The sequence below is a fragment of the Dreissena polymorpha genome, chromosome 8 (assembly GCF_020536995.1).
Source record: "Dreissena polymorpha isolate Duluth1 chromosome 8, UMN_Dpol_1.0, whole genome shotgun sequence".
Lineage (NCBI taxonomy): Eukaryota > Metazoa > Mollusca > Bivalvia > Myida > Dreissenidae > Dreissena > Dreissena polymorpha.
Genome location: NC_068362.1, coordinates 4,931,412 through 4,958,601, shown reverse-complemented (window position 1 = coordinate 4,958,601; position 27,190 = coordinate 4,931,412). Strand labels below are relative to the sequence as shown.

At 36.7% G+C, this 27,190-nt stretch overlaps 1 protein-coding gene across 3 annotated transcripts in view; it reads left to right on the top strand.

Moving 5' to 3' along the window:
- The first annotated feature begins 13,278 nt into the window (after positions 1-13,278).
- LOC127842368 (phospholipid scramblase 2-like) overlaps positions 13,279-27,190 on the top strand; it is a 67,216-nt gene continuing 53,304 nt past the window's right edge. For 2 of the 3 annotated variants that reach the window (XR_008031562.1, XM_052371833.1), the window contains exons 1-7: positions 13,279-13,369; positions 13,948-13,992; positions 23,251-23,436; positions 24,014-24,145; positions 24,766-24,843; positions 26,240-26,316; positions 26,873-27,003. Coding sequence is in view for 1 of the 3 variants with exons in the window: in XM_052371833.1 (XP_052227793.1) it covers positions 13,968-13,992; positions 23,251-23,436; positions 24,014-24,145; positions 24,766-24,843; positions 26,240-26,316; positions 26,873-27,003 (629 nt within the window). In the remaining 2 variants the exon portion in view is untranslated. Of the gene's footprint in view, positions 13,370-13,396; positions 13,615-13,947; positions 13,993-23,250; positions 23,437-24,013; positions 24,146-24,765; positions 24,844-26,239; positions 26,317-26,872; positions 27,004-27,190 lie in introns of those variants that run through there. The other variant, XR_008031563.1, reaches the window with a different exon arrangement.

Below are 27,190 nucleotides of genomic sequence, written 5' to 3'. Positions count from 1 at the left end.
CCATATGAAAATGACTACATATGCACATTGTGTAAATGCCTTGATGATGAAGAACCTAAAGTTAGGAACAAACGATCACCTATAAATGACTATGACGATTGTAGTTTGCACGTGTTGTATGATGAAAATGATGAAAATGAAACTGAAACTCATAACAAAACCCAGCAAGATTCAAACACTGAAGATAAATCCGATGAAGTAGAAACTAGATCTGATAGTTCACATACTGAAAGAAAGACATTTGATAGACAAACAGATAATATTGCAGTGAAAACAATCTTTACCAGTATCGTCCATGATGGTGCTGTTAGGTCAATAACTCTCCACAAAATCGAAAACTCAAATGAAGAAAGGTCATGTCTGAACGTTCAATCTTCTCATGTAGTAAAAAGCCAGAATGTGGAGTCTACATTTCATCCAGCCGTCAGGCAATCAGAGACCAATTGTCACAGCCCAAATCCAACAAATGCCAGAAAAGAGCAGTAAAATAAAGGTGATTTAACCAGAACAGAACAGCGAAATGCAGGTGTAACAGGTGAACCAACCGTAGCAAGTAAGTCTCTCCACTCGCATGAGCAAATGAACTTATGAATATTAGGCCTGAAACTGAAAAATGTGAATCCATCAATACATCAAAAACTTTAAATAAGAATGCGAAGATGATAAACTCTACCTCAAATATGATAACCCGAGAAGAAATCACAATACCGAAAAATCAGAAAGCTAAAAAGCAAACTCAAAAATCAGCTCTTGAACAACAATTTGCTGACTGGCCACGATACAAAAGTTAGAAGCCGAAAATCGTGACTTCTAAAACACAGTCACACTGCTAAGACACAACCAGAAAAATGAAAACACTGGTACGCAACAGAACCCATCTGTAAACCTGGAGAAACTGAGTTAAAAATGAGTAACCCTGTCTTCGAAGAGAAAAACTCTGAAAACACGTCTAGCGTTTATCTGAAAATTATTCATAGACTTGATATGCAAGAGATAAAAATGAAACATGAATTTGAATGTCAAAATCTGAAATTTAAAATTCAATTATTAGAACTACAGAAAGAATTAGAAGACTCCAAACCTAGAAATAGAATGCATCAGGATCAACAGTATCGTAGACGTACCTAAAATCGCCGTAAACCTTGGTTCGCCGTATTTACAAGTTTTGTTTTGATCACGCGATATTTCCGCGCATGCGCGAGATGTGACGTCACAGTGTTGTGAGAAAGCTGTTCCCACGGAAGGAAACTGTCAAACTCGACAAAATGCGATTTAAACAGGTATTTAACAAGTAATTAAGAATTTAATCGATAAAAAGCTTATTTTTATTATTCCAAAAATGAATATTATTGAAAAAACAAACAAATCACGCAAAATTCCGTTTTTAAACATTGTAACATTTGCCGTCTGCTCTGTTTACATTTATCAATGAAGATCACGTGACCGTAGTATTTCGTAGTAAGGACAAAATATTTGTATGGATGGTTTTTCTGACCCATGTTCTGATAGATAAATTTGAAGATGCATTTTTTTTCATTTTTACATCAGGCACATCCCACACCTGTGAAGAAACATTATAGGGTTTATCCCTCACAAATGCTTATAGGATGGTGAAAGAGGAAGGCCTAACTGTCTACAGGGCTAGTAGAATGTTGAATGTGCCAGAAAGAACACTTAGAGACAGGTTTATTGGCAGAGTTGATCCTGAGTTGTGTGTTATGGGCAAACTTCCATTACTTGACCAGTTTGAAGAAGCTAAGCTTGTCAATCATTTCAAGAGGATGGCTGACTTAGGTTATGGCTATACCCAGCAAGAATGCATCGATGTTGCAAGTGAGTTTGCTGTTCAGCTGGGGAAACGCACCAAAGATAAACCTCTGTCTATGAAATGGATGAAAGGATTTCTAAACCGGTGGCCAGAGATGCGGGTAACAAAACCCAGAGCACTGGAGTTTGTTAGGGCAAAGATGGCTAGTGAGGGTGTTGTCATGACATACTTTGATAATCTTGAAACCTGTCTGCAAAAAAATGATCTCTTGGATAAGCCACATTTAATCTATAATGTGGATGAAAAAGGTGTGTCAATACTGCATAAACCACCTCATATAGTTGCAGGTACCAACCATCCCGCTCAGGCGGTGACATCTGGAAAAGGTGACACTGTTACAATAATTGGTGCAGGTAGCGCAAGTGGTTCAGCCATTCCACCATATTTCGTGTTCCCTGGCAAGAAAATGAACTATGACCTACTAAAGGGTTCTTCAGCAGGAGCAAGTGGAACTGTATCCGATTCAGGGTGGTCAAATATGGATGTGTTTCGCAAATATCTTACAGAGCACTTCATACAGTTTGTACCAGGAAGGGGCGATCAAAAGGTTCTTTTGCTCCTAGATGGACATAGGTCACATGTTGCCCTAACACTGGCTGAGTGGGCAAAAGACAACAACGTCATACTATACATCCTACCTGCACATACAAGCCACATTCTGCAGCCCCTTGATGTTGGATGCTATGGACCCTTTCAGAGGATGTACCATGTCCAATTGCACAAATACATACGACAAACACATGCTGCCATCACCAAGTACAGCATAGCCGAAATTTCTTGTAAGGTATATAACAGGGCCTTATGTGCGGATAATTTGCAGTCTTCTTTTAGAAGAACAGGAATTTACCCTCTGGATAGAACTGTTGTACCAAAGAGCAGCATGGTTCCAGCTGAGGTATTTCATGACAGTTGTGACAGTCAGTCAAGTCAAGCTACCGTTGAAGAAGGGGGGATTCCATTGGATGTATTTCAAGAAAAGGAACAACAGCTAGTAAAAAAGAAGAATGAATCGGTCAGGAAACCTTACAGAACAGTTAGTAAGCTTGTGTCTGGCAAAGAACTGACCAGTGACAATGTCATAAATGCCATCCAACAACATGAACAGGTCATGAAAAGACCCAAGAAGACAACAAAATCAGTCCCAGCCAGGTTATTGAAAACAACAAGCAAGTCATGTGTTATAAAAAAAGCCCCTGAACAAAACTTCATTGTAGACAGTCCGAAGCCAGGTCCATCGCGCATGAATGTGATCCCAGGAACATCAAGCAGTGATGATGATGATGATGATGATGATGAAACTTGTTGTGCCTGTGATCGGTTTCAAACCGAAGAGCAGGCAGCATGTTTATCACTTACCTTTGTTAAGTGGGCACAGTGTGATGGGATTCGCAATGGTATGCCATGCTTGCACTGGACACACCTAGGTTATTGCACACCAGTGAAAGTAATAAGAAGGGGTGATGCATTCTACTGTCCCCATTGCAAAAAACCAGAAGAATAAAATAAAGTCATATTAAAAACTGTAAATATGTTACACTGTTAAAGTTTCCAGTTATAAAAAAAACATTTAACAACCAATTTTTTTTAACACTTGTCAGACTATTGCAAGTATATGTTATGAACACAGAACCACAAATAAACTAGTTTTGGCCTTAATTGCAACCAAGGCTATGACGACGTCATTTCCGGCGATTCAAGGTACATTCAAAACAAAAGACGCAGTCAAGCATGTGTGTGTTATTTTTGGATTATAAACTACGAGGATGCTTACTTTGACGTTCATTTTTGTGTGGAATATAAGTTTAAAGGATTAACTTCATGAAACAAGTAAGTTTATTGCTTCTTACTTTAGTTTTTGATTTGCAATTTGTGATTCTTTGTGACTACGGCGATCCATGGTTAGTCGAGGATACATACAAGCAGGAATCCAGATACAAAGCACACCATATGGGCAACATGTACCACAGCAGTACGGGGTACCCTTTGCACCGACAGAAGCTCATCTACCACCGGCATACCAAACACTCAATGGGTTATACAGACCAACCCTGCAGTTTGGACCGGCAAACAACCAGGTACCATCTATGCCGTTTGCAACCCCAACAATACAGAATGCCAGTGTTATGCCACTTTCACATTACATACCTACAGGACCTTTTGCACACTATGTTCCTCATGCACACATTGATCCAGTAATGACAGGAACAAGATTACAACCTGGTCCACATATATTAGGTACACACACCCCAATGATGAGAGCTACGAACCCTCCATGGATGCCTAGAGGTATGCATAATATACAGAACCGCCCACATATTGCGCATGGACCATACATGCTAGCTTCATCATTCTTACCACCAGGGCATTATGTGAATCCTGTACAGACACACATCCAGACATCTCAATCCTTACAGTTGACTCGAAACACGCATGCTGCGTCTAGAAACCAAACATTAGTAACAAACAACACCGCAACAAACCAGCGAAATCCCCAGATAGTAGTGAACGAGAAAACAGTTAGAGAACAACAATCTCCTGCGTACACAAACCTGATCTCCGACGTAACGAACCAACATGATGAACAAACTGCACAGCACACAGATAGACAGCTTGCACACTTGCCAGACATTCAAAACACCGAAGTAGCATCGCCTCATGTAGCAGTATCTCTTATTCATCAACAGCCTCTGATGGATGACCCCAGCATTATTGATATAACACCAACACCGCGAGAAGATGACAGTCTCAGAACTCAACAGAATCAACCCGTAAAAAACGTGGGTAATCAAGTGGTTAATCTCGACAACCAAGACGCCATATCTTCTTTTTTAGAGAGAGGCCGCGCTTCCACTCGCATGGATCGGACACAATACTAAAGATAGACTCTATCAACATCCAAAATGTAAAAAGTAATCAGGTTTATCTTCAAGAAGTTTAAAAAAATCATGATTTTCTATGCTGCAAGAGCACTGGTTAATGAACTATGAAAAAGAACTATTAAATGACATTGATCCAGACTTTGAAGTATTTGCAAAATGCGTTGATGACCAAGACCCTAGACTAGATTACAACTTTATTCGTGGTTATGGTGGAGTATGTGTATTCTGGAGAAAAAGTCTTAACTCTAGTGTAAAGATAAGCAGTCAAGGAAATGACAGGACAATCATAGCAGAACTCGCAACTGACAATAAACCAATATGCCTGGTAAATGTTTACATGCCTTCAACTTCAAAAAATTCGGACGAAGAATACAAAGAAATGTTGATCGAGCTTGAAGAGATTCTTGAAATCTACAAAAACTCTCATGAAGTAATTATATGTGGAGATATGAATGCCTCAATGCAACGAGCTACAGCGAGAGACAAGTTGTTGGAGAACTTTGTCAAGGAAACACAACTGACAGTGACAGAAAAACAGGGTGAAGCCAATACGTTCTTTCATCACAATGGGAAATTCACTTTAATATTGAAAACATCTGTGCACACGAAATGAATTGCTTGAACTGCTCCGACCATACGTTAATCACTATGACACTGAAAACACATATCACAAAGAAATCATGGGAAAACTAAGAAGAGTCATTATACTGCAAAAACGAAATGGGAGAAATGTGATGTTAGTTTGTACAGGAAGGAAGTAAAGTGTAACACAAACGACTTCCATAACTCGGAAAAACAGTCTACGGTCAGCGACAAAGTGAACTATGTCATAGGCGCTCTACACACAGCTGCAAAAAAGACAATACCAAATTATATGAAATTTAAAAGACTGAAAAGGATAGGGCGGGGAACCTGGAATCCACAAATCGGGAAATCTTCCAACGCAGCAAAGATTACTTTTAATAAATGGAAAAACTCAAACAGAACATGTAGTACTACTAGACTAGAATAAAAACAGAAAAAGAAGTTATTGCGCCAACACCAGAGACAGGCATATGCTCGACAAAAACATAAACATGTAAATGATATCATGGAATCAGCTGACTTAAATGACAAACTGTTTTATATCTTAATTAAGAAACAGAGACAAAAAGTAAATGAAAACGTCCAAACTTTAAAAGTAAATGAAAAAGAAGTGAATGGTTCAGAAAAATTATTGGAAGCCTGGAAAGATCACTTTAAGATACTAGCAATCCCGGAAGATAGAGATTTTCATGGAAATAGCAAAGTAAACCTAGCACTCGAACAGAACAATATAATTGAGAATCAAATCAAGAAGGGTCGAGAAACCTTAGAAAATACCGACAACTCTGAGGTACAGAAAGCAATTGAATCATTGAATATAGGAAAGGCAGTAGATGATAATGGAATCTCGAGTGAACATTTTAAATATGCCAAAAGCGAAGTAACCCCCATACTCGTTGACATTGTGAACGACATTTTTAATAATCTTGATGTACCAAAAGCTATGAAATGTGGTATTTTAAACCCAATACATAAAAAAAGGAAAGGTTAAATTCCTTACAAATAACTACCGAGGAATAGTCGTATCAGATACATTTGCTAAAATATTAGAAATAATCCTCAAAAACAGACTTGACAGGATATTTAATAGTGTTCAACATCCGCTACAGAGAGGGTTTACAGAAAAGAGCTCGTCCATGCATGCAGCCTTCATTTTCTCCGAGGCTATGGAGCACCATAGGGAATTGAACAAGCCACTACTCTTAGCAACGCTGGACGCTCAGAAAGCGTTTGACCGTGTTAATCATGACATACTTTTCAACAAGCTCTACCATATTGGTGTACAAGGTCCATTCTGGTTACTTCTTCGAAACTTATACCGACAATCTACAGTAAAAGTCAAATGGGAGGGTCAGCTATCCAGTGAATTTGAACTAAAACAAGGCACAAAACAAGGAGCACAACTGTCAACTACGCTATACAAAATTTATCACAACAATCTCTTGAAGTCTGTTAGTGAAAGTGGCCTTGGAGCCTCAAACGGGAGAATTAACATGTCAACCCCAACTTGTGCAGACGATACTGCGCTATTAGCAAACTCGCCACATGAACTGCAAGCTATGCTGGACCTCGTAGATTTCAATACATCCCGTGACCTAATCAACATCAACCCGGATAAATCAGAAATACTTACTGTCAAATATAAAGATACTGTAAAAGCAACTATGAATGGTCAGGAAATCCCCAATGTGACAACCGTGAAACATCTTGGTATTGATAGAAATGGAAAAAAATTCAATCAACATAGAAGAAAGGTTAGGAACTGCACAAGGGACTGTTTATTCCCTATTAGGTCCGGGTTTGCATGCAAGACGTGGGTTCTTACCTATTGTTGCGCACAAGATTTGGAATACTTATGTAACTCCAAGATTTCTATATGAGATTGAAGTCCAAAACCTTACACACTCAAACCTCCTTAAGTTAGAGCGTTATCAGAGGAAAGTCTTAAACAGATACAAGGCCTACCAGAACGAACATCACCATCAGCCTTATGCACACTCATCGGTGGAAAACCAATCGAACTTCTATTAGAAAGGAATTATTTAGCACTGTTCATGAATATTGCACGTCTACCAGAATCTGTTGAATATAAAATCCTCACACGTCAGCTATTCATGGCAGATCCAGATAGTAAAACGCTCACATCAAAAAAGTCAGAAAAAACTGGAAAAATATAACTTACCAACTCCCGAAGAACTTTTAGAGGAGGTACCAACAAAAGTCATATGGAAGAAAATGTTCAAAAATGCTTCAAATGATTACTGGGAAAACACTTGGAGACAAGAATTGGCCACTCAATCCACTATGAAGTACCTGCAGGTTCAACACCCAGTGGTTGACAACCCACACAACTTATGGAAATCAATTCGCCCAAGGCAACATCAAGTGCAACGTGCTGAAATTAAAGCTTGGCTAATCACGGGTACCTTCATCCTTCAAAGTAATGCTATGAAGTACAACAAGAGTGATGTGTCTGCAACTTGCAAATTATGTGGCGTAAATGACGAAACAAGGGAACACCTACTGGGGAGATGTTCGGCACTTAGCCAACTCAGAGAAGAAAACTTCACACGACTAAGAGCAATTACATGTATATCCGATGACAACAAATTACAACCATCACACAAGACTTTGATCTGCTGATTCAGATGATTCTTGACTGTACCCATTCATCACTAAAGGACATCATTGTACTGTCACCAGCCCAAGAGACAGACATAGAAAAATGGTCCCAAGCCTACTGCGAAAGACTCGTCACGCATAGAGCTAAAATAATAAGTAGCAATTAATGGGTATCCAAATTGTACATTTTATCCCTCAAAATATATTAAACAAACTAAAATGGTCCTCTCGCGTTCGTTTTTGTTACCATGTACTAGACCTAGTTAACTAAACTGATGGCTGACCGCGTATCGAAGTATTCGTAAATACTAGTCTGTATATACACGTTGTATCCCGTTGAAAAGTTAAGTGATTAAACAGTTGAACATTGCGTGTGAACTGAAAAAAAATGGAAAAGTCATCCTCTACAGAGGAGTGCTCCTATGCCAAAGGGAGGAAAATTCACGACAAGACAAGACAAGACAAGACAAGACTGGCTCCACATTCTATTCATAACATGTGACGTCACTGCCTTCGTCCGTTTCAAGTATCGATCCAGGGTTAGCTGCTATTTCCTTCATCTTGCGTTCAAACCAGCAACATAATTGTTTTTCTATGACTTTGTACAAAGGCGAATCGGCAGGGTATGCTCCCATTGATGATATTGCACGAAGTAAGACAATTGTATACAACAATGTAAACGCTTGACCACGCGCCCCATTCGAGTGTGTATATGTTTGTACTTTGAAGTTTATAAGATCCTGAGGCTGTATTATGCAAGGACCAAGCAGTCGTACATAATAACTCACTATACTCACGAAGGCTGGGACTAATTGTGAATTATAAATAGAATGACCAGCTAATTTATGCATTTTTACTCAAGGGCGGTAGATTTTTTTTTATTTTTGCGCTGCGGGGTGGGGGCAGAATACCAGAATTTTTTTTCGTCTGTCCGGTTTGGTGAAAACTGGCCAATTTTAAGTTAGAAGCGCGTTTACAAATCAATGAGCTAGCCGGACAGCCGCCCCGTTTACGCCTGTGATTTTAGTGATGATATTTTTATAGAAAGAAATAACCTGATTTAAGGTTCCTCGTAACCACTTAAAACCTGTTTGGGGACCGGCAAGCAAAGATGTGACCCGACATTTGTTTATCTCTATATTGCTCAAGGTCTGTTTCTGAATGCTTTAGACGATTAAGCTTACAGAAAAATAAATCAATTGACAACAAAACAATTAAAATTGAACGGTTAAAAAAAAGATTATTTATAAGGCCGCCACATTTTACTCGGCACGCCAACGTCATTTAACACTTTGTATTCATAGTATTCGCCATATTGATAAATGATGCTTTAGTGACGAGACAGCCATTTTGTAAACTGTATTAATCTTTGCATTAAGTCATTAAATATGTAAAATACCTTCGATTTACCAAGACTGAATGCAGTAGCAATTTCTCGAATTACCAATCGCTGACGATTGATGACGTTCATATCGACATCAGTAGATTCTGGCCCTTTAGTGTCGAGTCACCATTTGCCATAAACTGTAAATTGTGAACATGTTGTTTGTTCTTTAAAAGTAATTGACACTTATTCGATAGTTGTTTTTTAGGCTTTTATTTATTATTAATGAATTGTGTATACGTGTTTTTTTTTATAAACCAAATCTTGAAGAATAATCATCTGCGCCATTGATTCTGCTCTCTTGACCAGTTTGAATGTGTCATCAGTCTAATGCTGCCGGAATAAAACACGCTTTAGCGAAATTGTGTCCGAACACCTCGCAAAAACATGAGGTTACTGTCATCAGCTCTGTCACTTCGATATTATAGAGTGGTTAGCCACTGGAGAGTCTTCTTGATGAACTACTGACGCTTTCAGTTTTGTACTTGTTTGTTTTGCTCGATTTTCGATGCGTATTTTATATTGACATGCATCTTTATGCTGGGGACCTCTTGATGGTGTCTCAGAAACCCCCCCATTAAAATCGTTCAATAATGCAAGGGATAAAATGATCGTCAATTCACAATTTGAATAAGAAAGGCCTAATCCAATCATACAGTTTCACTTGATATCGGAATTGGAACCATTTGTTTGAACATGTCTGGTGATCCAATATTAATGTGATTAACCCGTATACATCTGAGCTTTTGATTCGCCTGTTTCTTCATCCCATTTCGCATGCGCAAAAAAATGGCATCAGGGACGTATATTAACGTGCCTAGCAAGTGTAATCAAAGACTTATAGAATACAATTGATAGGTCTTTGGTTTAATGTGCAATGTTATATTAGTCGCGTTGTCATATCTAGCACAGAATACCTATTTCTTTTGTGTGTTTTATTGTACCCAAACTTAAATATAATATTTTAAACATGCATACAATATTACATTCTACGAGGCTAATTTACAAATATTTCAATTTAATGTTTTCCCAGTGCCCGAAAGCTATCTATCTATCTATATAAACTGCTAGTCCCCATCAATTAGCATAACAGGCAGGCGCGTGTCAGTGCTAAGAAATTAAGGAAGAAGTGTATAGGAGATAAAAAGTAATACATAATGTATTTGTGAGACATAGAAACAAAGGTGATAGTGTTAGTTAAAAGAAGAAATATACAGATAAAAAGGTTAAAAACAGCCAACCTGCTTAGAAACTGTGGTCTAGTTTGGTCACCCCCTGCCTAAACTGGTCCAGGGTAGGTGCCTGTACAATATTGGCTGGTAGAGAGTTCCATAGGACAATAGTGGCTGGATAGAATGAAAATTTATAGTAGTTGCTTGAAGTGGGGATTTGTCTGAATGAAAGAGGGTGCAGATGTCTAGTGAGCCGGGTCGGAGGAGTGACGTAGGGAGGCATTGGTACAGCAACCAGTCCGTGGACAATTTTATAGAACATCAGTAGCCGGTAGTCATACCTTCTGTTCTCAAGTGAACGCCACCCTAATTTGTCTAGCATGTGTGTGACACTGTTGTGATATGAGTAGTCATTTGTAACCCATCGAGCGGCCCTGCGTTGGACCATCTCGATCTTGTTGGTGTTGTGTTGTGTGTGTGGACTCCACACTGAGCTACTATACTCAAGTTGTGGGCGGACAAGGGTTTTGAAGGCAAATTCTCTAATGCGTGGGTGATTTATGGGAATGTTGCGTTTGATGAAGTTAAGTGTTTGACTGGCTGTTGCGGTAACCTGGTTAATGTGTTTATTCCAGCTGAGGTCAGATGTGATGCTAACACCCAAGTATTTAGCATCACTAACTGTTTCAATGGTATGACCGTGGAGTGTGTAAGTGGATTTGTAGGGATGTTTTGACCTGGTGATGTTCATAACATCCCATTTTTCCCATTTTTGTAGCCGATCTAGATCTTCTTGCAGGGTATTTTGCTCAGTGGGATTCTTGACCGTGATATAGACAGCAGTGTCATCAGCAAATAACCGGACCTGTGACACTATGATTTCTGGCAGATCGTTTATGTAAAGCAAGAAGAGGAGAGGGCCGAGAACAGAGCCCTGAGGGACACCTGATGGGACTGGAACCTCGTCTGAATTGTCACCATTTATCAAGGCCTACTGAAGTCGACCTATAAGGAAGGATTTGACCCATTGTAATGTGCTATCTTGGATGCCGTGTTGGTGCAGTTTGTAGAGTAACTTCATGTGATTGACCTTGTCGAACGCTTTCGAGAAATCCAGGAGTATTAACTCTGTTTGTTGACCATGAATAAGGTTCCTGGATAAGTCCTCTACAAGTCCTATGTACAAGTCCTATGAGCTGTGTCTCGCATGACAGTTTTTACCTAAAGCCATGCTGAAGATGGAAAAGAATGTTGTTGACCTGGAAACGTTTGGTGATGTTTGAGGCGACGATGTGTTCCATGACTTTGCAAAGAACACCTGTCAGTGAAATCGGCCTATAGTTAGCGGGGTTACTTTTGTCGCCTTTTTAAAAAAGGGGGGTGACGTTTGCCTTGATCCAGTCGGAGGAGATAGTGCCTGTGTCTAGAGATTTTTGAAAGATTCTGGTAACCAAGGGGGCAATATGTACACTTAGATTTTTTAAGACAATAGGCTTGATATTGTCAGGGCCGCAAGCTTTACCAGTTTGGGCTTTCATTAAACAGAGTTGACCTAATTTTAGAGGATTCATTGGGGTGAAGACGGATTGGAACTGGCGATTGAGGAAGTTTGATTGACCCTTGCTATCAGTGATGAGATTATCGTTTTCCAGTAGTCTAGAGGAGCGATACCTTGGGTATCCTGTTTATCATTTTTGATGGTGGAGAAGAGCTTCTTACGGGAGAAATTTTGACCTATATGGGGAATGTCTGGATCACCGGACTGCGCTTCGAGCACATATTAAAGGAACTGGAGTGGGCCTGATTTATTTCGTTTTTAACCTCATTTCTGAGTTTTCTATACTGTTGTTTGACCTTGGGACTGCCAGTTTTCTGTTTTACGTACAATTTGTTTCTTTTTCTTATTTGTCTAAGAATACTTTGGGTGATCCAGGGAATAGAGGGTTTTGATCCCAACCTCTTTGAGGGGATAAAGTGGTTTGATCCCGCTCGGAGGAGGTCCTTAAATTCAGTCAATAGCTCTTCGATGGACTTAGATTGATAATTTGTGAACATGGTAGGGGACCTAGAAACAATGTATTGTTGAAAGTTGACCAAGTTGGCTTTACGGAATAAGTGTACAGTGCGGGGCTTTTGTCTATTTAGTCGGTGTTTGATATCAGAAGTGATTTGGACGATGTCGTGATCAGAGATACCGGCTACTGACTTTACATGTTTAATGAGGGAGGGGTTTGACGTAAAGAACAGATCTAAAGTATTTGTTAATCTTGTTGGGAAACTGACCATTTGTTTGAGAGAGAAGTCATTTATAAGTGATAAGAAGTCTTCGTAGAGTTTAGGAAGGGAGCAGCCATCTTTAGCTGAGGGAATACCTTGGCTGCCCCAGGATAGTTTCGGAAAATTAAAGTCCCCAGTGAGCCACACTTTACCTTTGAGTTTGCTAACCAGTTGTATTGACTTATGTAATTCTAATATACTATTTTCATCTTGTTCGTGGGGTCTGTAGTATGATACAGCCTCTATAAACGTTGACGTTCTCAATCATACACGTACTTGTTCAGAGTTTCAAAGTGCATATAATTAAGACTTTTGGTATTAAAATATATATGAAAACTGTTACATATAATTTATCATTGGACCGATCCATGTATGGAAATTTATTGAATCACAAATCACTTTCTTAAATGACTTATACTGGTTTCCCTTACAACGCGCCTCCCAATTATAATCGTGATTGATTGTTTGGGAGTATATCGTAGATGTAGATGTAGAACATTTATATTTTTTGCGATGACGATTTGGTACGAAAACACTAGTACGCAAGTCATTTGGTACGACCGGATATGATAACAAACATTTGTAAACATCGATTTTTATCGTCGAGAAAAAATAAACACAGGTAAGTTTTTTTTCAAAGAAATCAAAAGCAATAGTCGTAACATGTTATTGGTCCTCCAAAATTTTATGCAAAATTACTCGATTAATTCAATTCGTTACAAAAAATGGGGTATTAAGCCTTACATAAAATTAGGGTGTTGGCGGGTGAAAATGTAGGATAACGGGATTTCGAAATAAAGCAGCGTTCTTACAGTGGAAGAAGGTAGCAAACGCAGACGTGGCTTTAGTTTTTTCACTGATGCAATTGTATGTATAAAAACAAGTTGTTTATCATTTTTTGTATGTATTGACTTTTTAAAGTGAAATATGTATTGCCTGTTAATTGTAATTCAGCTCTAATAAAATAACAGAGTCTGATATTTTCATATTTATGGTCGATGTGGATTTTCAAATGATGTACTGTAGAACTATCTGTTCATAACTTTTAACTATGAAGAAATATTTCTTCTTTCTAATATTTTATTAAGAATAATAAAATTTGACAGATTTACAAATGAGACGATTTGGTAAGTAAAATGATAATTCCTGAATATTAGTCAATGTGTTTTTATATCAGTGATTTTTTTCTGTTAATTACAGGTTTACCAAGTGATAACACAATGGATAAGCATCCACAGGGTTATGGTATGTATTTGATTATGAAAAAACAACATTATTGAAGCCCATTGCTAACATTTACTACCTTTCTGCAATTTCAGTTATTATTACATGTTCAAATGAGCAATTAATTTTTGAAAGGACTTAAACTTTGTCATACTTATAGATATCAGGGCTTTCCTTTGACCCGAGCTCCCGGGTTTTGACGCTTGAAAATTACAGAAGACCCCTTTTCGACTCTTGAGAAAATTACGTCATGCGTCACATTTGACCCGGGGGAATATACCAACTTGCGTCAACGAGATCAAAAGTTGTTAAGACTAAGCGATAATTGGCTCGGGGCCGAGTATCTCATTTAGTACACGCTAATCGTTAACGCCCGTTTTCAATCATCGAAGCACAAGTCCACCCAGTAGGTGGAGTTTGGTTAATTAACAAATCTAGTATTGACCAATTAAAACACTGCTGGTTCGATGACGCGTGCATTAACTTTCCATTATTTATCATAGCGTTTGTTATCAGCTGTTTGCGGAAAAGACGTGTATTAAACCCACCTAGTTGCAATAATCCAACTCCCAGCTATTGACCCTCTGAGCTGTACGTATGTACTCATAAAAGCTCAGAGCATTTAAGTTTATTTAACTATAAACCCACCAAAACAGAATGGACTCATCCGCGTCAGTTTTAATAATATTCAATATAAAATAATAACATCCATATCCACAGAACACCGTAAAGCATATTTTGAGATATTTCCAGAGTATGGCAGAATGTATTTCCAAAGCTGAATGCACCCATCACTGTTTCACTTCATGATTGCTCAGTTCAAAGACGCGCGAAAGTTATGCTGGCATATGTACTGTCTACAACGTCAAATTACACGCTTTGCATCAAAGTTGCTAAAAATAACTATAGAACCGATACAACTGGCCTTGTGGCAAAGTGACAATTTTTGCATGAGCTAATTGATTACAAAATACATGTAGGCGTAATAATTGACTGTTTGAGAAGGCATAGAAAACGGCGTGTTTGTCGCACGTCTTCAGTGAAGATGGCACATGAAATAATTAAAGGGCGTCGGAATTTTTGATGGGATTAAATACGGAGGCACCTTTATCGGCGAGTAGAAATAATTTCCTTTTATAGTTTACCGATTTATATAGGCTATTGTGTTTAGGTACCACCCGTATGTTGTTGTTTTTTTGTGATAGCCAGCAGAAATGTTTTTTTTTTCACATTTTGTATTTCATTCTTAATTTAATAGCCACGCGAAACGGTCAAACAAAGTTATTGGATAAAGTGTAATTGTGCAAAGTGTAATTGTGCTTGTACATTCGGAAAATGTCGCAGAGAAACCTTTTCGAATTCGGAATCGGTAGTAACTCTGAAAGTGTGTGTAAGACGCCAACAACAAAGCGTACTTTAGATCTAAATGACAGTGCTCCTAACACCCCCAAACGTGCGAAAGAAGAACATATGACATATTACTCTGCTGTATACATGAAGTTAATGTTGTATTAGAATACATGTTTTGTATTAATTAATCATTGAAATATTGTGTTTAAATGCATAGTGTTGTAGTGACAGTAAAATGTAAGAAATAAATGTTAACATACATGTATCTTTTTATTTGTTGCTTTTTATATATTATATCTCAGTAATTTGCTTAAATTGCAAAAAATCATTGACTCCCCTGCGTTATTATTAGGACTCTCAGAAGTTTGATTTTGACTCTTGAAAATATGGTCCCAAGAGTCCTTGAGATTTGAGGTCTAAGGAAAGCCCTGCCTAACTAGATCTAGTATGCTAATCTTTGTCGATTTAATAAGCATGTTCAAAACAGATATGGTGCAGTTTCTATTTACTGTTCTAAGTTTCAGCAAGTTTTTATGCATATCTTTTTCGCACCTCTGTCTGTGTTGTTTTATTTACTTACATCCTACGTTACATAGGAGGACGGTATACTGTACGATCTGTATCAAAATTATTTGTTAACAGTATAAAAATAAAAGATGTAATTTATTTCCGATCTTTTTACTTGTCAATTTAGAAAAAAAAACAATGCTAAATTAATCCAGAAAAGTATAACATCGGTTTACTGTGTAACGCTCTGCACCACAACAGACGAACGCAAACTGTATTTTACGCTGTTTATTCTCCCACTTTAAACCAGATGCTTAACATCGAGGTCGTGTTATCGATTTATATCTACACAGCGAGCGAATCGAGAGATATTGAAAAATTGAATAGTGGTTGGATTTAAATTGATCAGTCGTGCAAAATTCAAAGTGTCATTACATAATTTCTACGGAACATTATCGAGAAATGAATTATCTACACAGGTATGTAAATATTAGTGCAATCCGTTGATATAAAGTGTCTTATATCGAGGCTTGAATGTTGCGCACAAAATCCTTGCGCAACAATATAGACAAAGAAGAAAAAATTCCCACCATTAATTTGGTCTTTCCCCCTTTTTACGCTCCAAATATTACCCATATAAAAAGTAGCTTAATATTTGAGAGCGTCAAAAATTTGGACTAGCCGCCAGGGGAAGCCACCCACATCCCTCATGAGGGGGAATTTCGCGTCGTTTAGGGCGAAAAGGGGAATTTTAGAAGATCTTTTCACCAACCATTCAACACCTAAAATTGCTATATTTTAATCTGATTTACATAAATATACATTTAATTAAAGGTTAGTAGCACAATACAAGCTTGCAACATAGGTATAAAAGTAAAAAAAAAAAAAAAGTTTGGAGTGGGGAATTTTTAGCTGAAAAAGGGGAAAAAAGTATACTTTTTTCATGGGGGAAGCCCTGCCATTAAATGTCAACATTAAATGTCAAAGGACCAAGGCCCCATTTAAATCTCAAGGAGAGAGAATATGTCAAGCTTTTCTAGATGATGTTTCCAGGCTCTGTGGCAAGGGGTTATTTTATATTATCTTTCACATTTATTCGCCTGGGGAAAAGACAAGATTATATGTTTTCTGTAGGGAACTTTTGCCTAGTTTAATCCACACGTATTTATTAGAATATTAATTTGAATACAGATGTACTTTTGATTCAGAAAAATATAGAAATATATGCCTCTAAATAAATTATATTGATTGGCTCTTGTGAAATGTTTTATTTATGAGTCAGCTAATGATAGAATAATCAGAATGTTATCTTTTTTTGGCACCAAATTTTATTAGACCGACATTTGCCTATTTTTGGTTTCTTCTGTTTCTTGTTATCAGTGGACTTAGTCATTGATGATTGAACATATTTGAAACACTGCCAATGTTAAGAAAACAATAATCTACATGTAAACAAATTGATACAGATTTCTGTTATTGCTAGTTCTCCGGAATGGTTATTCCTTTAGTTTAGTGTGTCTTCATATGCAGTAAATAAGTGAAGACATGAACCTTTTTATATTTTATGCTTTAATACATTGTATGCAAATTTTATGTTTAGTCGCATTTATAATATACTATATACATGTACATGTGACATGATGTCATTCAAAATACTTTTATACAAATACATGTTTTCATGAAATACAAATTTAAACTATATATTTGAAATTATCATTTAATTTTTTGTCAAATGCAAAGTTTAAATGATAATAAAAAACAATCACACACATTTTTCGCCTTAAATAGATAACGTGTATTGATCTAACAAAAATTACAATGAGGGCTGTTTATCTATTTGGCACAATTGTTGTGTAGGTTAAATTACTGATAAAATGTTTAAATCATACAATATGATGTACATTGTAGCTAGAGCGAATAGGAATTTTGCCCCCTCCCCCTTTCGATTTGTATGCTCCAACCTTTAAAAATATGCCTCCTTACCCTTTTTATGCCCATCTTTAAAAGAATGTCGCACACATTTTTATCCCTTTTTAATTTGTCAATTTTGTCATGCATACAGACACACATAACTTGTTTTCATTTGATATTTATGATGCTATAAAAGATAAAAATGCAGTATCACTTGATATAAACAACAATAAAGAACATACTTTATGGATGCTATACTGTTTACTACGGGATTATTTTTCCTTGAACTTGACTAAAAAAATCTTATTCTTTGAAACAGCTAAAGGTAAGTGATTAATATTTGGTTTAGTTTTGTCTGGTTTATTGTTGTCTTCTACTTAGTTTGTTTAAATCACGACCCTGAAGTAAAACTTTGCTCCAAGCCAGGGGTTACATGTCTTTTTGTTTACAGTGAATACATTTAATTGTACTGTCTCAGATTATATCTAATCTCTGCACTACAGAGTCAGTGACTTTTTTGTCAAAAATTTCAGCCTGTAGGTGTTGCAGGCTTTTTCCAAATGTGGCAAACGAGTACATTTTTTCCCCAAAACTCTTACTCAAATTTCCTACAAAAAATGACTACTTTTCCATTTAATTTATTAATAGGTTTCTTGAGTTTATATTATACAAATACATTTAAACATGCAATCATAAACAATTGGAATAATGTTATTTATTATCATTTTTTTCCAATTTTCAAAAGGCACAGACTGTTAAATACAGACCTTGAAGAATTTTAAGCTCGACTTTTATATATGAAATATATATAGTGGAGCTATCCTACTCACCCCGGCGTGGGCGTGAGCGTCTGCGTTAGCGTGCAAATGTTAAAGTTTTCGTTCTACCCCAAATATTTTCTTTGTCCCTTGACATATTGCTTTCATATTTTGCATACTTGTTTACCAACATCACCCCAACCTATAAACAAGAGCAGACAACTCTATCAAGCATTTTGTCATTTTGTCATAATTATTGCCCCTTTTATATTTAGAATATGCATATTATTGATAAATCTATGTTTGCGTACTACCCCAAATATTTCCTATACCCTTTGACATATTGGTTTTATATGTTGCATACTTGTTAACCAACATGACCCCAACCTATAAACAAGAGCAGACCACTGTATCAAGCATTTTGACATAATTATGGCCCCTTTTACACTTAGATAATTGAACATTTTGCTTAAATTGCCAGAACTTCTTTATTTATGATCACATTTTATTATTACTTTGACAAAACAACACTTACCTGAATACCACAATGGATTCCACCCAAACAATACCCCACGCCCCTACCCAGAATCCCTCCCCCCCCCCCCCCCAACCCTCCCCCCCCCCAATTTTTTTTTTAAACATCATCTAATAAATTACCCCACCCCACATTATCACCCCCCTACCCCCCCCCCCCCCCCCCAAAGTTTTTTTATTGTTTTTATTTTTGAAAGATCGTCTAATAAATTATTGAATATGATTTATTTCCCCATGATGGCTTACGTTATTCTGTCAAGCACTCGAATAGTCGAGCGCGCTGTCCTCTGACAGCTCTTGTTCCAGAGCCACTCACCCTGCAGGGCAACACTTTCTGTCTTGACTAGATGTTCGTTTAGAAGAGACTTCCTGTAAACAAAAAAAAATTGAAACAATGTCTTAAAAGCAGAAAGTGTTGTTCCTGATAAGCCTGTGTGGTCTGCGCAAGCTTATCTGGGACTACACTTCACACACAACTTATTGGTCGATTTTAACCTTAGTGTTGTTAAGTTGACGATACAATATATTTACTTAGGTTCAAGCCATAGAGCTGCATAGAGAAACTTACTAAATGTTGCAATTTATTTATAAAACCTTAAATTGGTAATTTGTTGACAGCAATTGGTAAATATGTATCTTTTTCCCAATTGGGAATGTGACAATTTCATTACTATAAATGATAAAGTTCAGTAAAGGAGGTAAAAAATAGCTGTATATTACATGAACCTCTACTTATATTTAATTTATACATTTATGCACATTTCCCAAATAACTCAATACAATTAAAAAGAAAAAAGACGGGCAAATCCTTATTGAATTATTTCAGTTTCATTATCAATTGTATTTGTATTTTTGTAACGCAATCTTGCGGTTTAAATACAATATATAGCCGCTATTGTACTTGTCATGAACATGTTTAGAGTACAGAATTCAGTTTTCCTTGTTCCTAGGATCTTTTGATGGTAAGTTTTAGAGTTTTGATAACCTTCAGTATCCCAGAGAAAACTTGCACAGCCATAACTGGTAATCAAAGATAAATGAGAGTGCGCATGCACTGTTGTTCATATAGATTTCTTTGCCCCATTGGTTTAAAAAGGCACCATGTCACATTGAAACATTGAAATTAGAAGGCACATAGTTTCTTTATTCACCAATGGAGCGATTTTTCAATATTATCTGATAAGATGACAATAAAACTTGGTGAGCAAACATAGAAACTTCCGTATGTGATAAATCAAATGAGTACAAAGGTATCATATTTCATTGAATCTTGATTGCATTATTTATTGTTGTTCTGTAATCAAAACCAACAGTAACTTACAAATCAGAATATTTATGTACATGCACATTAAAATGTGTTTCTGTTAAATTTATAGGAATAAAAATTTAATAAAAAGTTAATGATACATGTACATGTTCAAAAAATTCTTAATGTTTACTGGATTTTGTATTTTTGACTATAAATTTACTTCAATTAACTGTATTTGTTGGAGCCTCTAAATAATTTCGCTAAAGCTATGTTAATGTTATACAAGCTTATAACAATGATAATTTGTCCTTGTCTTAGATAAAATATGACTGGTATTTTGCAGTGACTGCCACTTGTAAGCACTTTACACTACAACTTGATACCCTCTGTCGCTGTGCCATTCTCATAATTAAAGACGCATCCTGGGAAAACTGGACTTAATACACGAGTCTGAAGGAATACATAGTCTAATCAGGGAGAACAATCTTCACCTAAACTGGATTTTGGTTTAGAAGAGACTTCTGTTTAACCAACAATTTAGTAAAAATACAAAGTGTATTCCATTTAACCCTTTCAGTGCGGGAACCGAATTTTGAAGGCCTTTGCAAACAGTTTGGATCCAGATGAGACGCCACAGAACGTGGCGTCTCATCAGGATCCAAACTGTTTGCTATTCTCATAATATTTTTTGAAAAAAAATCGAAGAAAATGCTAATTTTAGAAATTCAGCAGACAACATTTTAGCAGACGACAAATTTCTCAGCATGCAAAGGGTTAATTTGCACATGCTCATCTAAGACTACACTAAATTAACGCACATGCATTGAGTCCAGTTCTCCCAGAACATGGCAAATTTAATGTAAGAATTAAACTACTTCTATTAAGTATCGTTTAATGATTTACCTTTTTGTTATTTGATTCTACAATGAATACGAATATGGTTATTCCATGAAGTAGCCCCATACCCTTTGTGGCTTATCGGCTTGAAAATGTCACCCAATTGTTTTTTTCCTTGATTGATAAATGTGTGCTTTCCCTCAAAATGATTATCTGTTACCATGAATGAAAGGTGATACTGATTGAAAGCACTGGGTAAAATTCTTTCTTGGTTACAGATGTTCATAGATCATGTTTCTCAAATCAGTACATTTTAATCAGTTTCTCTAAAATCTAGATTTATTTGTGATACTTTTATTTAAAGAAATACACTTAAGTCAAGTTATACAACTCATTGTTATATATACATTTAATAGCTTTTAAGCATGTTTGTTTTAGTGTATTGATTCCAGCAGACATCAGAATTTATGATCAATATTCTTGTGTTTGTATTTATAAATTGAATGACCTGAAAGAAAATGTACTTGAATTAAACTGTCTGCCTATGTGTAGATCATTCAAAGGTTAATGATTTTTTTGTCCGAATTTCTGATAACTATATTTGCTTTAAACAAAAATTTACTTCTGATTAATAAATTGCTATGACCACAAGTAATGCTGGGAATAATGAATCTTATGGAAAAAAGATTTTGAATGCAAACAATTAAATATACAAGATGTGTAAATTATCTTGCAGTTCCCAGCAAGGTAAATTTTAAACTCAGTTTAAAAAGTTCAATCAGAAATTAAGTAAGAAATCACTGATTACTTTTCGGTCATTATGAATAATAAATGTTTTGAATTAAATAGATTTGTAAAACTATTTAGACAGCAAAACTTATCTTCATAGCCAATGTGGCAATGAAACTTTCAACATTTCATAGCCGGTGGCAATATTTTATAGTTGAATGTGATGTTATAATTATTTACAGTGACATATCCTGAAAGATAGACAACATTCCTAATACATGTATTTCAGTAAGGGGTTTAAGTGTTACTTCAATTCTATTATTGACACTCCCCAATGAGATATAATAGTATCCTTCTCAGCCTTCAGATTTAGAATGAACAGTCATTAAGTGTCATCGAACACGTAATCAGGAAGTCCTTCAAGTACATTTGTCTTTTTATACATGCTATCAAGTATTGATATGTTGTAGCCCTGTTTAAACAACTGTTTGAAAAGCAATTGATTTGTAAATGAGACTTTACTAAATCTGTGGTCAGCGATGTTATCCTGTATTAAGTACCTGTTACCTGTACATTGTACTTTCCCAATTGAGGTAAAACTACAAAATTCCCTATTGCCGTCTAAAAAATGGCAAAAATGGAGGAAAAATTTGTAAATTTGCGTCCAAATGTGCTTTATCTGCAATTGAAATAATAAAATGAGCTCTTGAACATTTCAAACCAAAATGCATGTAAATGAATATTTGAATTGGTTTGTGCAAGTAAAACCAAGCAATTAAAAAAAACTTTATTCCCAATATAAAGATTTTATGTCGGGGAAACTTCCAGATTTCAGGTTTTTCACGCTAATTTTACCCAATTGGTACAGTAACGGTCCTTTTCTCTACTGGACAAATACAATTGCTGGTGGTTATAGCCTATAATTGTTAATAATTTTAAGATGGTACTCTGTGATAATTTTATCAACAGTGGAACAAATATTGCTTGTTGTAAAATTACCAAATTAAATTAACAATGCAGCAAGATTTCCCAATCATGAACATTTTTTTTTATGTAATTGTAACGTTTTCATTTTACTTGCAAAAACAGAAGTATCTGATAATAAATGTATAAGAATAAGAATAATTTTAGCAGTATCAATGTTTATTCAGGCCAATATCCAACTGTTTGTTTTGCTGGGCACTTTTCACTAACTGATGGGCCAGTGGGCCCTAGATAATCTTTGTTTAGAAAAGAATTTGTTTATACATAAAATTCAGTAAAAGCAGAAACTGTCCTCCCTGATTAGCTTGAGCAGCCTGCACATACTTATCTTGGATGACAGTTTAAGTACATGCAAAAGCCTTGTTTTCACAGAATGAGGCTAAATTTCAAACCCCATGTACATGTATTTTCCTCTTGTAGGAGCCCCCCAGCCAGGATATGGGCAGCAGCCACCAGGTCATGGGGCACCACCTCCGGGCTATGGTCAGCCCCCTCAAGGTTACGGGCAGCCCCCCCAAGGTTACGGGCAGCCACCACAAGGGTATGGTCAGCCTCCCTACGGTGCTCCAGTCCAAGGGTATGCCCAGCCTGGGTATGGGCAACCAGGTAGTGTAGTTATCAGGCTTTAACAGTGAGTTGTGATGATGTTACTCATTGAAATTAGTAACTTCAATTTTTAACAAGAAATTTGATCACAGTCAGTTGTGGCAACTCTGCTTTAATTGGGTTATTAAGAAGCCTTTCCTTTGACAAATAAGGGAAGGTTAAAACAGCCATATAGAATAACTTGTACAACCATTGTTGACATTTAAATCCTTCAATGTAGCCGACACAAAGTATTTCATTAAGTTTGTAAAGAAAAATGTTATGGTTTGAAAGAAAAAAGATACATGAACAAGAGGGAACAAATGCATTTTAAAATACCCTGTGTTTTGAAAGAACAAAATGAATGAATTTAAATGTACTTTTCCGCTAAGAGGCAAAGTAAAAAAGGTATGTAACTCGCAGTCTATTCAAGTTTTATGCCTTTTTGCTGCTCGTCAGTATCTTAAGGTTGGAAACTTGAATCTAGTAAGAAAGGTCTTAAATATAATTAGATTTTCTAAGGAACTACATGTATAAACACATCAAAGTGCTTATCTAAAAGGTGAAGGGTTAATGTTCCATGCCCCTGTGGTTACAGGAATCCCCATGCAGGGTCAACCCCAGGCATGGATGGCCAGACCCCCGGGCATTCCAGGAGTACCCCCTGGCTTAGAGTACCTGGCACAGATTGATCAGCTGCTTGTGAAACAGCAGGTGGAACTCTTGGAAGGTATCAGCCACTTAGAAATGAGGCGAATGAGAATTGTTTTCATTATTGACAGATGGACAGACAGACTTCCATTGTGATTTCCATTATTTGAGCCTTCTTCTGGGGAACAGGGATTAATGCCTGTGTGACAAGTGTCGTCTCAGATTAGCCTGTGCAATAAAACTTTCTGCATTTATGAAGTTTTATGTATATAGGAAGTCTCTTGTATACAAAAATCCAGTCTAGGCAGAAAGTGTCATCCCTGATAAGCCTGTGCTGACTACACAGGCTAATCTGGAACAACACTTTATGCTGATGCATTAAGCCCCATTCTTCCAGATAGAGGCTCTAGTTATTTGAATCAACATGGATGTCTTTATGTCTGTCCATCTCAACTATCCATTGAAGCAAATTTGTTTTGAAAAAGCTACATTATAATTTGCTTGCCTTTTTCCTTATGATATGAAGCTGTGCATTTTATTTCTATAATTAATTTCAAAAATTTAAAAATGTTGTTCCTCTTAACAACTTAGATTTTCTGTACTATGCTAAAAATTTCTTCAATATACTAATGAACTATACATTACATGTTAACTATACACACTTCAGTACATGTATATAGTGTTTGCATTATTTTTAAGTTTTGACTGGATGGGAAAGTGCCAACAAGTACAAGATACAGAACAGCGTTGGCCAGCAAGTCTACTTTGCAGCTGAAGGTAAAACTACATAAAGCATTGTATAATTTAAAGGTTAATGAGGTCCTTTTGCGTCTGGGGCTGCAATATGTGAGGACTTGAAGTGTGGCCCAGCACTCCTTACTTTACTCACACAAGTGGGATCAAATTTGGAATGTTTTAATTTTAAGAGGTTGAACTTTTGTGTTGCATTCGGGTGGGGGGCCTGAGTGTCCTCTATGGTAGTTTACCAAGTAAACATGTGCTTAGTTGAAAAAGAACTGGCTTGGCCTAGGTGAGAAATATGAAATATGTGTACTAAACCCCCCACTTACCAGACAGCTCTCTAAATGTGCAGTGCTTTTATTGTTTAATAAGCGTTTTTGTCCCCTACCGATTTCACCGGAGGGGACTTATGGTTTGTGCTATGTGTGTCCGAGGGTCCGTCAGTCTGTCACACTTTTCTGGATCCTGCTATAACTTTAAAAGTTCGTCATATTTTTTCATGAAACTTGAAACACCGACAGATGGCAATATGGAAATTATGCATGTCATTTAAATGTGTCCATAGGTCAAGAATTGTGGTTGCTATGGCAACAAATAGACTAGAAATACTGCTGAAAATGGTGGATCCTGCACACTTTCTGGATCCTGCGATAACTTTCTTCATATTTTTTCATAAAACTTCAAACATGGATGGATGGCAATATGGACATTATGCACGTCATTTCATTTTATTCCTACTTCAAAAATTTTGGTTGCTATGGCAACAAATAGTCTGACAATGGTGGAGCTGGTAGGGGACATATATTGCTTGGCAAAAGTCTTGTTGGATCATAATATCAGGAGAGAAAAAAGAATATTTATCCATATTCCAGTCCAAAGCTCAGTCAACTAAGTCCTATGTGTCAATATCTACATTTGTGTATGTATATGCAAGTATATCCAGAAATTGTATGATTAATATAAGCAAACCTTCATCACAACTTATTATCCTTTATGTATTTGTAGGTGATAGTAAAATCATTGCAGTTATTTACTGGGATATACTTTTATGTCTTTTTAAAACTATTTAGAAATAATGGTACTGAAATGCAAAACATTTGTGAATACATGGCATTTTTTCTTCTTAAGCTAGGGCCATATAAAGGCCTTTTTCCCCCCAAGAAAAAAGCTATTTCCCCAATGAAAATTTCTTTAAAATGATTTAATGTTATCAAAATTTGAAGCATTTTTTTCCTTTCTCAATTTTTTCAATAATTTCTTTTCTCAAGATGGGAGGCCAGGGTATTTCCCCAAATCAAGAAAAAAACTCTAGCATAGCTTCTGACTAAGGTCAGTTTGGTTATTGTGGGCATGCAATAGAATGTTTATAACGCTATCCCCAGCATGGGTTTACTTCCAACATCACAGCCAAACATTGTGTTTTGTTTTTCAGAATCCAACATGTGTGCCAGGCAGTGCTGTGGACCCCAGCGTAGCTTCACTATCCACATCACAGACAATGCTGGAGTGGTAGGCATTCCTCTATTGAGTCTTGTTCAGGGATAACTGGGCTAAATGCATGTGCGTAGTGTCGTCCCAGATTAGCATTTGCAGTCGCACACGCTGGTCAGGGACAACACTTTGTGCCTAATTTGGATTTTTTTAGAAGAGACTTCCCTTTAACAATATTTAAAAAGGAAAAGTGTCGTTCTTTATTAGCCTCAATTAAAGGACTAGTTAAAGGAATCTCTGGCCTCCACATGGGGTATTCCACTTCATATACTCCTCAACCATAAAAAATCTCCTACTTAGAAAACCAGTGATAATAACTAAAATGAATGATTACTTATTAAAACCTCCCCCCAAAATTATTTTTTTGGTCTTAATACAAACAATTGATAAGGATTTGTGTATTAATGGCTTGAGTGAGAAAGCATTACTTTTCACAGGAAATACTATTTCCTAATGCCAACTGTGGAACACATACACTGTTTGATAGAATTTTGGTAGCTATGACATTGCAATGTTGCTGATTTCTCTCAAACTATAACTCAATCATGACGCCGGTCTGTGTACAAATTCACAGGAGATCATTCGAGTTCACCGAGAGTTCAAGTGCTGCGCAGGCTGCTCGTGGTGTGCTTGCAGTCGGGGTTGTGCTCACGAGGTCACCGTGGAGTCACCGCCAGGAACCCTTGTCGGATACGTTCTGCAAAAGTAGGACAAATGTGATATGTGATGTGAAAAAACAGGGCTTAATGCATGTGGGTAAAGTTTCAGCCAGATTAGCCTGTGCAGACTACACAGGCTAATCCAGGACAACACTTTCCGCTTTTATGAAAAGAAAAGTTTAAACATAGACTCCTAGACAAATATCCAGTTTAGGAGGAAAATGGCTAGGAAA